Source organism: Portunus trituberculatus, chromosome 20 (assembly GCF_017591435.1).
Source record: "Portunus trituberculatus isolate SZX2019 chromosome 20, ASM1759143v1, whole genome shotgun sequence".
Classification (NCBI taxonomy): domain Eukaryota; kingdom Metazoa; phylum Arthropoda; class Malacostraca; order Decapoda; family Portunidae; genus Portunus; species Portunus trituberculatus.
The window spans coordinates 4,550,001-4,562,157 of NC_059274.1; the positions used below are offsets into that span (position 1 = coordinate 4,550,001).

The window sequence follows — 12,157 nt, forward strand, 5'->3', positions numbered from 1 at the left end:
GTAATGCGAAGAACAGCAGATAATGACCGTGTTTTCTGCCTCTGACTGACACCACATTGTATCCAGAAAGTTTTGTTCTATGCAGATTTTTGCTTGAATTTGTACTACTGAGAGTGTGGTTTGGTCTCTCTCTCTCTCTCTCTCTCTCTCTCTCTCTCTCTCTCTCTCTCTCTCTCTCTCTCTCTCTCCATTATTTCCATCCTTACTATTCTTAATTCTGCAATGGCGGTGGTGGTTATATACGAGTATGATAGCGCAGAGGAACAAGTAATTGAAGGCAAGCCAGTATCATTCCGAAACACCTAAAGTTCCGAAGAGTGTGTTTGTCTTAGTTACTCTGAATCTTGCGTGGTGGAGTGTGGGGGATATTCCGGCTCTCCTCGCCCAGGTAAGGTGTTCAGTGTTGCCCCGTTACTGTAGTTCTTCGCTCACTTCTGTGTTATGTTTCTGTTTGTGTTAAGTTCTTTGTTCATCTGAAGGTTAGTGTATGTGTGTATTGAGAGAGAGAGAGAGAGAGAGAGAGAGAGAGAGAGAGAGAATCTTTCACCTTCGCCACTGCAGCTGAGTTTACAAAAAAAGATCTCGCTCAGCTGCACGCGGCGGTACCTTCGGTCATGCCTCCTTCGCGACGCTGCATCTCAGTCAATATGCTCACACCGTCCTGTACTGCAACGATACGGTCTGTGCTGCTAAGGACCTGCACGTGGGGGAATTAGTAGTGCTTTGTGAGCTACTTGAAGCTTCGTGGCATATCCAACAGTGCTTTGGTCAAGCTTTACATTCTTAGCCTCATTGATGCATGACTAATTGTAGCCAATATTCAGATTATTTGCATTTGCCTTATTTAAACAATAATTTCAATCTATATATATGCAATACTTATTTTTTTATTTATTTGTGCATTCTTGTGCATTAAGTCACTTTGTATCATTCATAAATTTGACTAACAGCTTAAATAAACTGTCGCACAGTCTTCAGCTGTTGGATTGATGTTTGAAGTCCATGCAGTAAAACTCATTTAACCTCGCTGGCTGCGTGCCGTGTGCGAAGGAGAGTTAGCTAGGCGGAACTCGCAATGACACCTTAATTACTATGCGAGACGTACTAATTGCATTTAATTCAAGCCCTCGTAGCGGCATGTGTTGGAGGGTTTCACTATTGTAACACATGATGCGGTGATGAATGTTCTTCCTTGTTAACGAAGCACTCTGAACAATACAATGGGCGTAATTAATGACTTGTATGGGAAGGAAACATCACAAAAGTCAACTATACGGTATCAGAATAAATTCATCCTTACTAAGGAGAGACTTTGTAGCTCAACGTCAGCTTTTTTTTTTCCTTTAGCTTCCTTAAGTAGAAATTATTCGATGTGATGGTTTTGGAATAATGATTGGGGTTGTGGATAATGAATAGTGCGTGTGGAGAATTGTGGCAGAAGGGTTCAGATGACTAGAGGAATGGGTGACGACGTGGAGGAATTTTGAGGCGCTGAATAGGGTAGGATTGTCCAATTCTTTAATATTTTCGATCAGTCGCACAACGCTCCATTGAGACTTGATCAATATATATTTTGCGACTCCAAGGCTACGAAGCTACTGCAGTGTGTTCCGGCGTGCGTGTTTGGTGGTTGTGTTCGTTACTACATGGTTCCGCCAACATGAGCGAAATGAACCTCGGCCAGACTCCCCTGGGCGACGTTCCTTCCCTGAACAATGCCACGGACAGATGACGCTGTAAAGTGGTATACGTGGAGACCACCACGGAGACAGACTCGGACGTTACCGACACTAACTCTGAATCTGATGCCGCCACCGATACTAGTTCTTCCTCAGATGGGGACTTACAATATAGTTTACGGTTCTTACGAGTTCGATGAGGAGCTGCTACTTCCAACTCTACTGACACTGATTATAATGTATAGTAATGCTCGGGTCTTTCATAGCGCCAGCATTCACAGTATACAGGTAAGAGTAGAGTTGCGTGTCAGCGCAGCTCATTCGTGCGTTCTCGTTTTCTAGTGAAAGTAAATGTCATAGCACAGGAAACGTTCATCTCCCTTATCTTCCTTATCAAGTTTGATATTTCTATTATCTAATCTTGTTCTTATTGCTCTCCATTTTTATATAGACTGATCCTCTTTTATCTTCTCATCTCCAAATTCATCCATATCTTACTTTCTCTTCCTACTCCTCTTCCTAAATGAATCTTGATATTCGTTATAATTACCTTCCTTTCTTCCATCGTCTATCTTATTTTTTCTTATCTTTCGAATTATTTCATTACAAACGTGTGGGAAGACCATTTTCGAAAACAGACCCCAGCGCATCGTATTAAGAGTTTCCTGAGTTACAGTGCGCCCATTAATGAACTGTGGCACTGATTTCACTAGTGGGTCTAATTATACATAAAAGCATGGTAGCTCTAGAGAATAACTGTGAAAGCATGCGAAAAATGAATGAACATGGTTACAAGAAAGAAAATTATATAATGATTCGAAAAAGAGAGAAAGGTGAACCAGGAAGACATTATGTAGGAGACGAATTTAATAGCCAGACGAATTTGTGTTCTCGTGGGAAGTGACAACGTCTAGGGTGATGAATGCAAGACACTTTCTTCTCTTCCGCAACTCTTTTCACAGACTGTCTCTCCCTTTCACCGCCCAGTCCCGTCACGGCTCAGGCGACAGCTTGTTGGTGTCATTACGTAGGTGCGAGAAAACCAAGGGAAGAATGAGGAAAGCCCCTTATTTGTCACTCAGTAAAATTGAGTGAATAAATCAATAAAAATAGTAATATAAAACGACTACTTGGCTCATTTTAGGCTTTGATCGTGAAAGTGAGTTTGAAGAAATCGTTAGTTGTACAATTACTATAAAGAAAACAAGAGTCTTGAGTGGCTTTCTTGAGAGTTTTTAGGTTGTAAAAATGACGATAAAGAAATATATGTTGTCAATACTGTGCTTCGTTCTTGATTTGCTTGCATTTCATATATATATATATATATATATATATATATATATATATATATATATATATATATATATATATATATATATATATATATATATATATATATATATATATATATATATATATATATATATATATATATATAAATATATATATATATATATATATATATATATATATATATATATATATATATATATATATATATATATATATATATATATATATATAATTTTTTTTTTATGCATGATGTCGATATCCTTCATCTTCCCACGCTATGACAGTTGTTCACCCAAGTGTTTGTGACTCAGCTGCTACATACTTATTTTTCGAGTTATGTAAAGAAGAAACTTTAGTTAATCCCAACCCCACATGTTTGTTTCTCTCACGTAATCCTTCACTTTGTTCATATTACATTGGCTACTACGTTCTCCCCAGGCTCTCGGAAATCCCGTAATGATATAATTATGTGGAATTTCTCCTTGTCATCCTTCATTTTGGCGACGATTTATTGCTGGCGGGAAAGCAGATGGCTTTGTTTATGAAGTGAGGTGCGCGAGTGGATATTTGGTCACGCCTTGCAGATGTTAGTAATGCCAAGGCTCGCCATGTCTTGGCCTTGGGTGTTGGAACCATAGGCTATTCTGAAATGGTTTAGCTCCGCGCCTCTGTTACGTTAAATTTTTCAAGGACACTAGTTGGAATTCCTCGACTTTTTTAAGGGCGTTCTTTTGGTTTTAGTGACAAATTAACAAGATTTCAGCATTACTAATAAGGTGAACACTTTAGCATCTGGTTAATCATCTCGGTGGCCTTTGAAAATAGTCGTTATGAAAGAGAAAAGGGATTCAAAATAAGTGAACTGTAATACTTCACATTAAATTCGTTCATCCATTCAGTACTACAGACGACTTCCTAACTCCATGAAGTCATCTACTGGTTGTCAAAATTGAGCAAAATGAAACTTGAAGCAAACCAGTAATTCCTTGTGGTTGTAATGGTTTCATGGTGATGAGAGTCTCTACATATATATTGAATATAATAAAGCGGATGCTGTTATAGCGTGTTGAAGTGGGTAAGGATGTTGAATGAGATTATTCTTTTCAAGTCTTCCGTTCCATAAGAGACAGAAGAAGATTAAAGTCATTAAGGTTCATTATAAAAATCCAGCATTTGGTGTATGTGCGTATAAACAAAGCCAAACAAAGACCTCCACACACTCAAACAAAAGAGAGACAACTTGACGAGCGAGAGAAACGAACACGCACTGGTATCCAAACACGCTACGCAAACACGAGGGTCTGCAAGGTGGTGTTGGGAGAACGTGAACGTGTACGCCTTAGGAGGACACGAGACTTTCGCTTTGCTGCTTTGTTCCGCCAGGGGATGGGAAGCTAAAGGGATGGACGGCATTGTCTCAAGAGAGAAAGCTAACGGCACGAGACCCGGGGAAGGATGGGACAGGGGGCGCCGCATAGAAAGTCGTCACGGAACGGCCATGCGGTGGTGGTGGTGGTGGTGGTGGTGGTGGTGATGGTGATGGTGGTGGTGATGGTCATGAGGTGTTTGGTGGTGGAGTGCTCCCCTTGTTCGCTGGCACCGCAAGACTGCAAACACTGAAGGCGGATGTGGACATTATCTAGAACAGGACTAATGAACACGCCCGCACGTGCACACGCACGCACACACACACACACACACACACACACACACACACACACACACACACACACACACACACACACACACACAAATATGGATGTGCAGAAATAAGAGTTTTGTGAGTTCAACAACGGATATGTGAAATACATTAGCAGAAGTGATGGTGTTTGCGCAAGAAAAGTATGACCATTTGGTATTAAGAAAACGGGACATTGCCATCTTAACTCAACCCTGTCACACACACACACACACACACACACACACACACACACGGAGGGATCAACATGAAACGCGTAGTCACAGCTCCTATCGTAGTATGCGTGCGTGGCCTGGCCTGGAAGAAATGTGAGAAAGAAGACTATATTTTGAAAGTTCTGGGCCGCATCTCCTCTACATTCAAAAGCCTCTGGTTAAAGTCGGATTTTTAAGATTGTTTTTACGATTGAAGTAACACATTAATAATATTTCTGCGTTATGAGCGGGAGAAACACTCTTGAGAAGCTGGCTGATTATCTGACTTTTGAAAAAGATTGTGGTGAGAAGAAAGCTTTTCTAAATACTGACCTCTAGAGAGTCATGGGTCGTGTCATTGTCAAGGAGAGAATGAAGGCCGAGTGTGTCATCTCTGGCTTGCTGCTGCTTATTATTTTGCCTCTTTGTAGTTGTCACGCACTCACGTCAGCGCCAGAGTGATCTAGTTTCTTCACTGTGAAATAGTTTAAAGACGAGTTATAGAAAATGTAAGCAGAATATAAACCAGAATGTCAATGGTATTATTGTTGATAAATAGGCAAATAGGTTAAAGTCATTAGAATAAAAACTTCACTATGTATATTCTTTTTGTCTCTGGTAATAATTCATCCCTGTAAACTGTATGCCAAACTTTATAGATCCTGCAGTTCTGGTAAATATGTGAGGTGTTGAGCCAGATAGTTAGACAAATTTACTGAAGGTGATAGATTGTTGTATACACAAAATAAATCAACAACAGAGAGAGAGAGAGAGAGAGAGAGAGAGAGAGAGAGAGAGAGAGAGAGAGAGAGAGAGAGAGAGAGAGAGAGTTGGTGAACTCAGAACAGCAAGAACACGAAGTATAGATTACAAACGATGAAACTCGGCATCACTTACGAAGATAGCGATAATCAGTGTCTTTAAAATCCACCAAGAAAAAGAAAAGTAAAAAGTAAACCAGAAAAAAGGCTTAAAAAAATATGGTAGAAAATCATGTAGTAGAAAATCAGACTCGGGCGAGAGCTTATCCGAGAATTTAATAAAATCTGGCGGCCTGAGTGTTAGGCAGCAACTCCGTGCATATCCTTGACGTATTATTTTCCGCATCCTTGTCGACGAGACGGGCTATCACTGCCGCCCGGGTGTTTTGCCTCTGCACCAGCTGGAGGCCCGCGCCGCATCTGTCTGGCCCCACGTCATGTATACATTAGGGTGATATTTTTTACGTACCGCGCTGGTAACTGTTCTAGAGACGCCAGCACAGGCATACGCAGCTGTCGGAGAAACTTGCCAGAGAGAGAGAGAGAGAGAGAGAGAGAATGTGTAGTCTCCGTAATTTCCCACCGACTTATTTTCGTTTTATTACTTCATTATGACTGTCTCCTACGCCTTCATGCTTGCTCTCCTCCCAGCCACCTCTGTTGTAAGCAGCTGAAATATCGTGCACCTGAAGATTTGTTATTCTACTTAACTTTACCCGCGAGACTGCCAGGTGTGTGTTGATCAATGCTGTTGCGGTTATTCTTCGTTGTTGTCACGCGTCACACTTTTGCTATTATCTCGTTATTCCTTTCTCTTTGGCTGTGGTTTTACCGAGTATATTCCTCTTGAATAGTTGAGACGAGGAAGTGCAGCGTTAACATGGGATTACTGGTGTTTTAAGTCAGGCATGTCTTCCCAGTAGGATCACCAGTACTTGAGTGATTAGTGTAACGTGCAATCTTACGGTTTTCATGTTTGACTAAGATTTCTTAGTTTACGTTTTCTGGAGGGTACACCGTGATCCGTTTTAGTTTATCCAAGGGAGTAGGAGTAGGAGTAGGAGTAGTAGTAGTAGTAGTAGTAGTAGTAGTAGTAGTAGTAGTAGTGGTGGTGGTGGTGGTGGTGGTGGTGGTGGTGGTGGTGGTGGTGGTAGTAGTAGTATAGATAGGTACAATTCAACAATCCCCACATAAAAAAAAAAGTTCCTGATTTTATTATTTACGCGTGCAATTTTCAGTCTTCCATTTTTTTTTTTTTTTTTTTGGGGGCGGGGAGGTGTGTGTGTGGGTGTTGATTTGGTGGTATGACACACAAATCCACCAAGGAGGGGCAACACCTGGTCTTAGTGAGGTGTTGAGGTGTGCGTCAATTGTCTCTCTTTAGCCTCAATGTCGAAAAGTGAATAGACCGCTGTTAGTTGGTGTTAGCTTGGTGATGAGGTGGTGGTGGTGGTGGTGGTTGTTACTGACCGTGTTTAATAAGGGTAACAGCTGGTTCGTTCTCTCTCTCTCTCTCTCTCTCTCTCTCTCTCTCTCTCTCTCTCTCTCTCTCAGCCTCACTGCAGCATCATAAAACAAGTAGTATTTATATAGAGACAGTCTGTTCCGCTTCACACCCCAACAGTCACATGGAAACGCGGCGTAATTTACTATTTATGAAGTTTCACCGTTTAGAATGGCGTGGAAAGAGCTTTAAGTGAAGTGTTATGATTATGATGATGACGCCCCGCTTTCTCCTTTATGCCGTAAGGAGGGAAGCTCTCATGGGCAACGCACGAGGCGGGGACACTGCGAAACTTTTACTCACGTCTTGTTTTCCTACCGGGCTTTTTACTCCGTCCGTTGCCGTTTCAAGGAATGGAAAGTTTAGCGAGTGTTATTTTATTTATTTTTTTTCATTGTTCAAAGGGTAATAACATGATTTGCATCGCGGTGCTTGTGGCGTTTTCACATGCCTAAGAAATCTCTGCCTTTCACACTTTCCCTCAAGATGGCTGCTGGTCCACGGCGTGTCTTTGCTTTCACTAACGGGTTCCCGCGGCCGCTACGTGAGTCGTTAGTGGATGCGGCGACATTTAGTTAAGCGGAGAGTGGTTGCTTAATATTAGTGGGTCAACAGTGCGCGAAGATTTATTCATTTAGGTATTCATTTGTTTCTGTATTTATATTTTCTTAATGTGTTATTTTACATTCATTGTCTTCGATTGTATGTATGTGATGGTCTTCTATTGTTTTGTCTTTTTATTCATTTATTTTTTGTATATATTCTGTTGATCAGTTTCGTTTTGATACATTGGTGTTTACTGAGTCGCAACATGATGCTGTTAATTAAGGTAAATCTTTATTAGTTTTCTTTTGTCTTACATATTATTTATTTATTACCTCAGTATTTTGTGTAATTTATCAATTTTATTTTTTTCAATCCATTGATGGTTGATAAGCCGCAATATGATGCTAGACAATGGGCAGTCACATTACAACTCAAATGTCTGAGTCAGCTGTTATGTGAGGATTTTTTACCCATTAAGTCATGACGTGTTGCGTTTTGGGCCATAACCTGCGATCACCATCATAGAGACTGACAACCATTCACACATATTTCCAGTTTCTCTTGTCTAAAGGCACATTGGTCTTTATGAAATTCCAGCGCGTTTGATTGCTATATTTCTGCGGGCCGGTTCGCTTCCAAATCTCGTGCAAACTGTCATAGTGATTTTGCCTTAATAAATTGTGTAGTGTGTCAGGCTGTCTGGTGTAATTTACCATAAACCTTCCGGCCTAAACTATCTTTAGGAATAAGGAAAACTTTCTAAGTACTGTATCATGTGAAACAACTTGTAATGACCATCTGTTCTTAGTTTTACGAGTATCTCTGTATTAACATGCACATATATTTGTTAAAGTATCTTGTAATAAAAATTTTCTGTGCCCCGCGAGTTTGTTGCCGCTTCACGCACACAACAGGCTTAAAAGACTAACTGTAACTGAGACTTTTAAGATAATGAATGCAACAACGGGTTCCGCCGCAAACACTTACTGCTGCGATCACAAAAATTAACACTACTCTTGATTTTGAAAAGACGATGCAACACGTCGCGTAGAGAGCTGCAGATTGGAGCGACGGAGGAAATAAAATACTTCATCCTTGGGTCCTTAACTCGCACTCTACCAGTTTTCATCAACCTGCGGTGTTCAATAACGAAACACATTGCGCAAAATTAGATGCATAATCATTCGTATTTTCAGGATGACTTGTGTATGTATGATGAGTGTTTATGGATGTAAATGGAGCTTGCATGACCGCGATACCTTCACGTCGCGCCTATACACATCTAAATACTTCCACCTTGTGTGTGGGAGAAACAAAAACAGAGGAGAAAACATTGTGTGCAGGAAATCGTGAAACAGTTGATAATGAATGACGCTAACGTAAAGAAAATAAAATGAAAGATATCGGTTCTGAACAGAAAAAAAAATCGAGAGAGAGAGAGAGAGAGAGAGAGAGAGAGAGAGAGAGAGAGAGAGAGAGAGAGAAAGCTACGAAAGTACGTATATGATCGTCTGTATATGAGGAGAAAAAGCAAAGTTGTAAAGTCATGTTACTGTGTGTGTGTGTGTGTGTGTGTTCTAAGTTGTGTGGTGTTGCAGGTGGTGGGGTGCTGCCTGCTGGGGTACATGGCCTGGGTTCTCGCCACCTCCATCACCGTGTCCCGCTTCCTCTCCGGTACTTTGGTAAGTCGTCTACTACTACTACTACTACTACTACTACTACTACTACTACTACTACTACTACTACTACTACTACTACTACTTTTAATTGCAGACAAACATCCTCGTTTCTCCCGTTTCTCACTCACCCACGTGTGATTTCTACAAATTTGCCTTTCTAATATTCTTTTTTTTATTGTTTAAGTAATCATTTTCCGTTTCTTTTTTCCACAAAGTTTCGCGTAATGCTGTATAGTTTTAATTTTCAAGTAGCTCTGTATAATGTCCTTTATCATTCATTCATTATCATATTTCTCTCTCTCTCTCTCTCTCTCTCTCTCTCTCTCTCTCTCTCTCTCTCTCTCTCTCTCTCTCGTTTTTTCTTTTTAGTATTTCCGAATTTTGTTTTTCAGGTTTTTATTTTACCTTATATACTTTTTTTTTATCCTTCTCACAATGCCTCATACAATTTACGCTTACTGTCTTTGTTCCCTACCACAATTGCAGGCGTTGTTTAGAATACTCACCTTTATTCTCTCTCTCTCTCTCTCTCTCTCTCTCTCTCTCTCTCTCTCTCTCTCTCTCTCTCTCTCTCTCTCTCTCTCGTGAAGGGAAACGTTAAAGATGCCATATAAATCTATGTGAATGTGGCTTTCTGGTTTCTTCCCTCGCCGTGAACCAAGACAAACACCTGCCTCTTACCCTTTGCGGTCGATAAGTTAAGGGGAGTGATTAGTCAGAGGGTGATGAATTAAGGGGAATGATCAGACAAACACTTAATACCTTCAGTACCATGACCATATTCATTCTGCTTACCATTTGGTGATTTTATACAGCTTCAGAAACTCGTGTAAAGGATTAGAATAGTGAAGAAAGTGGTCATTAATCTTCTCATCTCTATAGACCTTTCCTAATGTCAATAGAATGGTCTAGTCGTACACAAATCTAAGTTAAAAATGTGTCGTGGTATTGAAGAGGATAACCCCTTCAATACTGTGATACATTTTTCTTGGGATTTGTGTACGATTAGACCATTTCATTGACATTAGGAACGGTCTATGGAGATAAGAAGATTAATGGCCAGTCTTCATTAATTTAATCCCCGAAATGAGTTTTTAAAAGTTGTAGAAAATCACTAAATAGCAAGCAGAATGAATATGAAAACGCGTCATGGTACTCAAACGGTAGTGTTAAACCTTACTATTGGTGCTCACCAAGGGGAAAGTGAAACATCTGCTACTGGGAATGTTTTTGCTTCCCTTGCGGAGATAGAAGGTCCAGCCAGGCAGTATTCATTGATTATAGAGAGCTAATAATGCAACGCTTGTAAATAGTATACAGTGGATATTGTTAATTGAAAATGTGGAGAGTAAGTTTCTCTCTCTCTCTCTCTCTCTCATGGTTTATAAGATCACGTGCTAGATTCGTGGTCATTGGCTGTGTGTGTGTGTGTGTGTGTGTGTGTGTGTGTAATTCACTGTTTGATCTGCTGCAGTCTCTGACGAGACAGCCAGACGTTACCCTACGGAACGAGCTCAGCTCATTATTTCCGATCTTGGGATAGGTCTGAGACCAGGCACACACCACACACCGGGACAACAAGGTCACAACTCCTCGATTTACATCCCGTACCTACTCTCTGCTAGGTGAACAGGGGCTACACGTGAAAGGAGAGACACCCAAATATCTCCACCCGGCCGGGGAATCGAACCCCGGTCATCTGGCTTGTGAAGCCAGCGCTCTAACCACTGAGCTACTGGGCCGTGTGTGTGTGTGTGTGTGTGTGTGTGTGTGTGTGTGTGTGTGTGTGTGTGTGTGTGTTTTTTTTGTGTGTGTGTGTGTGTCTGTCTGTCTGTGTGTGTGTGTGTGTGTGTGTGTGTGTGTGTGTGTGTGTGTGAGTGTGTGTGTGATTTCAAAGTGCATCAGGAAGCGGCCGCAGCAGACACCAATAATGGAAGTGAAGCGAGTTATTACGTCACATGGTTCGCTTTCTAACCGTGTCATCAGTGGTTACATAAATTCAATCCGCAACAGATATTAAAGCCAGAGACGCCAACATATATTAGTGACGTGAGTGTGACGTAGCACACTCTCTCTCTCTCTCTCTCTCTCTCTCTCTCTCTCTCTCTCTCTCTCTCTCTCTCTCTCTCTCTCTCTCTCTCTCTCTCTCTCTCTCCGAATGACTACAAAATTTTCAAGCATTTGTCACGTTCGAAAATTCATTATGGCAGAAAGTTAATAAGTTGAGTTTGGGGAGAGAGAAAGTAGTTCTTGAATGACGTGGTGTAATAAAACAAGATGCATTGGTTCATAATTGTAAGAGAGAGTCAGACACAACACAGAAACATATAGACACACAGACCGACGGACAGACATATATGGAAGCAGATAAGCGGACACAGACAGACAGACGAAACAAGCACATCTAATCATTCAGTTAAACAAATGCCTATGTAACATTGCACACACACACACACACACACACACACACACACACGTCACGTCATGCACGCAACGCACACACACTCACCGTTAACAATGAGACAGCTATAAAATGTTATTGTTTTATTTCGTATCATTTCTTGCTGTTAATTACTCCACATGCAGATCACTAAGGTATTGGCATTCAACCTGACACTCTTAACAAAAGTAATATCCATGCCTTTCTTGTATAACCTCGATATCTTTAACGCATTTTGTCTCCCCTGCAGATCTTCACCTACAGTGTGATCGGGCTGGGCATCGTCTTCTTCACGACGGGCTTGGTGGGCTGGGTAGCCGGAGCGTCAGAATCCCTCTGTGGCCTGAGACTGGTAATGTGTA

At 41.1% G+C, this 12,157-nt stretch overlaps 1 protein-coding gene across 2 annotated transcripts in view; it reads left to right on the forward strand.

Moving 5' to 3' along the window:
• Positions 1-12,157, forward strand: part of LOC123506547 (tetraspanin-18-like) — a 28,985-nt gene that overhangs the window by 5,775 nt on the left and 11,053 nt on the right. For both annotated transcript variants that reach the window (XM_045258734.1, XM_045258733.1), the window contains exons 2-3: positions 9,275-9,358; positions 12,046-12,147. In XM_045258734.1, coding sequence (XP_045114669.1) covers positions 9,275-9,358; positions 12,046-12,147 — 186 coding nt within the window. The remainder of the gene's footprint in view (positions 1-9,274; positions 9,359-12,045; positions 12,148-12,157) is intronic.